The 6185-nt window shown below is 31.9% G+C and overlaps 1 protein-coding gene across 3 annotated transcripts; it reads right to left on the bottom strand.

The window, feature by feature from the left end:
• Positions 1-845: 845 nt before the first annotated feature.
• LOC114175754 (uncharacterized) lies at positions 846-5052 on the bottom strand. 3 transcript variants are annotated; one of them, XM_085670656.1, is made up of 5 exons: positions 3882-5049; positions 3138-3391; positions 2966-3055; positions 1214-1930; positions 846-1128 (listed from the first exon to the last, which is right to left on the bottom strand). In XM_085670656.1, the coding sequence occupies exons 1-5, from the start codon at positions 3982-3984 to the stop codon at positions 1108-1110; spliced, it is 1185 nt and encodes a 394-aa protein (XP_085526782.1). In that variant the 5' UTR covers positions 3985-5049; the 3' UTR covers positions 846-1107. The 3 variants fall into 3 exon arrangements, with proteins under 3 accessions (XP_085526782.1, XP_085526781.1, XP_085526780.1); XM_085670655.1 differs by lacking the exon at positions 846-1128 and having other exon boundaries at positions 1175-1930; positions 3882-4079; positions 4195-5052; XM_085670654.1 differs by lacking the exon at positions 846-1128 and having other exon boundaries at positions 1175-1930; positions 3882-5052.
• Between the last annotated feature and the right edge of the window lie 1133 nt (positions 5053-6185).

Genomic DNA, 6185 nt, shown 5'->3' with positions numbered 1-6185 from the left:
TTTTGATCTTACTAAAATCTTAAGCTTTAAATTTTCAAATTGAAAATAGAAAAAAGTGAATTCAAATAATATAAACAAAATTTATTATATTAAGAAGTGTGGTTTCTTTTATTACAAATATATAATTTAAAAATAAATTATTAACCACAATATTTTAATTTATTCTATCACAAATATAATTATTTAAATCCATATACCAATTTCTACGTACATATTATTAATCCTTATTTATTTAAGTTGGGATAAATATAAATTCACCCAAAAGAAAATAAGATTGGATATATCAGTCTCTTCAAAATTTTGTATAACTAAATAATGTATACAACGTATTTGATCGATTCAATAATTTAAATTTTTGAGGTTTTATATAATTTTAATATGATCTTAAATATACTGTTTCATATGGATATAGAGAGCGTTGACTGTAAGCACATGGTTTCTGCAGCATGATTAATGATGAATGGTAAATTATATTTACATTTGATTTTTTTTTTATAATAAATAGAGATGGAAGAAAGAAAGTAACTGTATAATTAAATTAAATAATTACTATAAAAATAAGATTTTCACAATATTGAATAAATAATGTAACTCATAATAAATAAGGACTCGCATTTTTCATGCAAATTCATTTAGACCCTACCTAATTTAAAGATAAATAATTAGTTAATTTAATTCAAGAAGTGTCCATATATTCCTAGATACAATATATAATTTCTAGGTTTTTAAAATACTTTTCTTTTGAAGTTTATACCTTTTTAATAGAATATGTGTAAGCAACCCTAACCTAAATCAATTCAAGATCAGAATCGAGTTTAGGGTTTCAAAAGAAAAGAACAGGCAAATAGACAGGAAAAAACAAAATCAACTAATTTCTTGCCCTTTTTCTATTTCTAATGATAATGAAGTATGGTGAACCATTTTATTGTCCTCCTACTAGCTACTAGTTCTATTCTCCAACTAAAACCTGTAGCAGAGTTTGTATCTTTAACAAATAACAGTAAAAATTAGAAAAACTTCTAATTTGTAAACATAATTTACTTGTTGAGTTCCACCTAATCCTCCAGTAATGGAATCAAGTAGCAGTACATGTTGCAGAATAATTGGTCATGGCTGTAACTTCATGTGCTGCAAGAGGAAACAAATGCACAGATCATAAGAAAATTATTGTAAATTAATTACAGCAAAGAAACAGTTCCAGAAGAATAATAACCTTTTGATTGAAGTCTTGTATCTCCTCTTCAGTGAGGCCTTCATCATCTCCAACACTTTCCTGCCACCCAAGTGAACGTAAAAATGCCATCTCTTCCTCTTCTGTAAAATGAAATGGATTGCTGATATGCTGATTCTCTCCACTGCTTGAAGGTTTCAGAGGTTCATTGGCAGCATTGTCATTCACTGTAATCATGGAGCTGGAGTCACTCACCATGTTCAGAGAAGAGGAATCCACTGAAGAAGCTTCTCTAGGTTTCAGAATGGGACAACTAGAGACATTTGTTGTGCTGGCTTCAGACTTCTCCGAGGAACAAGACATGTCAGAAGAAGGGTTTTCCAAGGAACTCTTCCTTGAAAGATTCTTGAAGAAATCATTCCTGCTCTGGGTAGGAAAAGTTGTTTTCTTCTCCAATGTTATCCATGAAGAAGGGGTTGAATTGTTGTTACCTAAGCTTCTAGAGGCAGCAGCTATAGAAGTGGATCTAGTAACTGGGGTGGCCAATGATCTACTATTGGAACTTAAGTTGTCCTTTACTACTGAAGAGACACCATTCAACTCTCTTGAAGCACTGAAATTATGGGAATTAACAGAACTAATTTTCTGCATATCTGAGTTTGGATGAGCACCCTGCAATGAATGACCGGACCGCCGCGAGTAGAAGGGATACTGGTGTCGCCCTGTCTTGGCCTTTGATTTTTCCAAAGAGCTAGCCGCCTTCACCATATTCATATTCCAAAGTTAGTAATATATCAAACACTTTCAACAATCGTTAACTGCTAAATTTTCTTACAGTTATTGAACTTAAATAACAAAGCAAGCCACAAATTCAGTCCAAGAAAGTTTGCACCGCTCAATGGTTTTATATGTTTTGGTACAAGACTCCAAGTTATTTATTGTTTACTTCTAAGGAATGAGCATCAATGCACCAAGTATAGCAGAGATTAGATAACAATGCTGAGATAAAAAGTTCTTTAGCAGAGGTGAGAGTCCTCAATCAAGCATAATATAAGAGGAATTCAACTGCTATAGATTGGTCATGTACACAAGAACAAATTGGAAAAAATGATACAATCCAAATCAGAAAATATAAAAACCTTAAATGTTTCAGAAGTGAAACAGAAAAGATGCCTTTATAACCAATGTTTACGAGAAAATAACTAAATTTGGCTATATAACTCCTTATTTCCTGTAAAGCCTTATACTAAAAATCTGTAACATACAATCCCGGTCACTCTCTTGCCAAAATATTTGAAAGGGAGACTAATGAAATTTTCTCACTGCCTCCAGGCCTAAATAATTTATAGCACAACAAACCTACAAGTGCTCCCAAATGGGAGATTGGACCACGGACTGTGGTTTTCCTTTATGCATTGCAGCAGTTCAAACTCTAATCAATACCTAAAATGCCTTTATTTCTAGTAAGGCATATGGCAGTAAATTGAGTGAAATAAAACTTAACTAAAATCAATCAAAAGTATATACCACAAATAGATGCTTATGTCTTCAACACTTCCAAAATACTTCATTGATTAGAACATAGACAATAAAGTTGGAAGAAAACATATTTTACATGTAAAATGTTTCTGGTTTAGCAGATTCTCAGGTGGAACATCAATCACAGTGCAACATATAACAGTACCATGAAGTTTTCTATTGTGCATAAAACCCATAAATTGTACTATGAAAAAAGTCAATAATGCTTTCATAACTAAATTATTTTAAGAAAAAAGAAGCAGAAGAAACACTTACCAGGGATCTAGGTGTGGATGGTGTCACTGGGATTAATAACCTAGATTGCTTGAGGGCCAACTCTTCAAGCTTTTGAGTACTAGCAGATACCTGTATGGAAAATATACCATAAGAGCACTAAACACATTTCAGCAAATGCAAAACTTAAAATAGAGTTCAACATGAGACATACTTTGGATGGTGAATAAGAGTGATGTGGACTTTGAGCCAATGTCTCAGCCATACTGAGGCCCATAGAAGATGTGCTTGAAGAAATATTAGACTGATGCATCATCATAGCCTTGCTTCTGATTCCAACTGATGCTGAGGTCAGGCCGTCATTGTCAATATCTTTCTCCCCATCCATATCAGTCCAGCTTCTCTCAGAACTACTATATGACCTTGAGAGGCTAGGATTCCGTTGACGACTGGTATAAGTCATATGATCTGACACAAGAAGGATATTTGTCACTATTAGAACTGTTTATGGATGTTTAGAATATTTACTTAATATGTTATTTTATTTAAATTACTTTTAAGAAATATTTCGGTTTTAGAATATCTTTTCTACGAAGATAGGAGAATATTTTAGTTATTATTTAGATTCAGGAAATCTATTGTAAATATTTCGTATTTTGTCAAATTTTTGCTCTATAAACAGAGTAGATAATCTCTTATATTTTCAGAAACCCTAAAAATTCAACAATTTCAGTTATGCAGTATCACGGATGACAGTATCTTCTCACGCACAATATGTGGGGACTAAATATCATACATGGTGAACCAAAGTACAAGATTTCACATTTTATGTGTTGGTGGAAAAGAATAAATGTTCCTGATAGGAAAATTTGTTGACAATACAGAGAATTTCCCTGTCAAGCATTCAAACATGCTATTAAGTATTATGGGGTATTCAGCACTAAGCATAAACAATTACCAGAGTATGGTGATGTGAATTGGTTGTTTGTATCAGTCACTCTACTGTCATTTCCACTGCTTTTCAACCATTGCGGTGCCAATGAATGATCACCTCCTCCCATTCTTCATATCAAATACATCAATCTTCTCCAGGATCTAACTAATTTGTGCTTCACTTTAAATGTCTAAATTATCAGACAATTCCTCTCACACATCCCTAATTACAATCCAATTCATATCATCAATGCTAAAATAACTAACTTCTCAGTCTTTCTTCAAATTCCCAAATTGCAAATGATCAAAAGTGATGTTATGCACACTGTAATAAAAACCTGTTCACTCTTTCTCAATGTACAAATGTACAAAAATTCACTGTACGCTTGGTAATGATGAGGAAACTTCAATGGGAAACAATATCTGCATTTAACCCCTCAGCGCCCTCAAACAATAAAGGGTTGATTTCAGTCTCAAGTTCTTCTCACAGGAAGCAATTTGCTTCGTCAAAAAAGGGACAACGGAATGAATATTTCAGAATCAAAGACACGGAATACAACAAAAAATTATATTATATTACACGAATTCCCTGATCTATGTAACCACTAACCTAGTGTCTAATCCAATTAGTCATAAATTGAACCACAAAAACACCTTCAGACAATCTGCTTAAATTTAATAAACCCTCCAATAACCCAGAGAGAATAATAGGAAGGCGCAGCAAGCCAGGTATATAAGGTAGAAAAACTGAAGGATTAAAAGGGAAAAAATGACTAAAGAATCAAACAAGTGAGAAACACAAGTCAAACATCCTCAGCCATATGCTAAAACTAAGCACCACCCAGTGACTGAAATTGAGGAATTAGACGAAAGAAGGGACAGGGGGTACATTGTAGGGAGGTTATAAGACGATTAAACCGATAAAGGTAGAGACTTTGGGTGGCAAAGAGTGAAGAGGCGAAAAGGGGTTCACGCAGAGGAGCAGAAAGAGGAAGAGGGTGTGATTGCTTGGAGAAGAGGGCAAGGGTTTAATCGAAAAAAGAAGCGAACTTGCGCAGTGGGGTTCTGAAAAGAATTAAAGGGCGGTGTTGAATTTGGTTTGGCGTTTCATGTGGTGTGCTTCTGCTTCACCCACCAGTCACCACTGCCACCTTGTCTTGTGTTGTACCAATGTAAAGGTTTGGTTGGCTTGTGCCTCAAGTATTTGTTTGGTTTAGGTATTTATGTTTACCTTCTTTGCTGAAAAGATAAGTCCTCACTAATTAATACACTTAGTTTATATCATAGTCTATCTAAGCATGCATGATTGCTGTCCAACAAGATATTCATAAATAAAAAGGTTTAATTAATACATGCACTAAATAATATAAGCTACATAATTAATTTTAACATTAATTAAAGGAATTAATGTCATTTAATTTCATTATTATTATATTTAAAGATAAATTATTTCCTGAAGTTGATTCAAAAGGAAAATATTAAAATAAAACCTCAATTGATTCAAAAAAAATTACTCTCTCATTACTCTTTTTCTTAGATTAATCATCCACTTACAAAAAAATCATTAAATACAACCAATTTTATAGATAAAAATAATTAATCAATATTTATACTTATATATAAAGTATTCTTCTTTTTTATGTTCATAGTTTTTTTCCGATTTTACCTTTAAATAATTTATTTAAATTAAAATAATTATTTTATCAATATTATCTTTTAAGTGGTGGTTTGTTTAAATTTAATCACCTTTTCGATTTAATCGTTTTAAACTTTAAAAAATTTAATTAAAAAATTACCTATACAAAATATAAAGACCAGTTACAATAAAATTATAAAGGTTTAATTATTTGTATGGTATCCACTTTGGTAGAGGTGTGTTAATCTGGTACCTGCCTTCAAAAAGATGTTAATTGCATTCTAACTTTTGAAAAAGTACTTCAATTATGTCTATTTCAGACGGAGTTAACTAACGCTGTTAACGACGTGCCACGTGTCAGTCTGTGATTTTTTTAATTTTTTAAATTTTTTTAAAATTATTTGAAAAAAATCTAAATGCCACGTGTCAGGTCCATGTGTGTGACACGTGGCATTGTTAGTGCCACGTGGCATCTTAATGCCACTTGTTAGTGTCATTATCAGATGTCATTGTCTTGATTTCGATTTATTTCCCATATATGTATCAATGATTCAATTTAGTCCTTATTTATGTGTCTCTGATTCAATTTTGACCCAGTTTTTTTTAATAATTAAAATTCATTTTTTATAAAATTAAAAGTAATTAAGTATAAAATTTTCACAAAAATTAAGTATTTGATATTTATATTAAAAT

This window comes from Vigna unguiculata, chromosome 3 (genome assembly GCF_037176805.1).
Source record: "Vigna unguiculata cultivar grain cowpea cultivar isolate G323 ecotype 2 chromosome 3, ASM3717680v1, whole genome shotgun sequence".
Lineage (NCBI taxonomy): Eukaryota > Viridiplantae > Streptophyta > Magnoliopsida > Fabales > Fabaceae > Vigna > Vigna unguiculata.
This window is presented reverse-complemented; position numbering and strand designations above follow the sequence as displayed.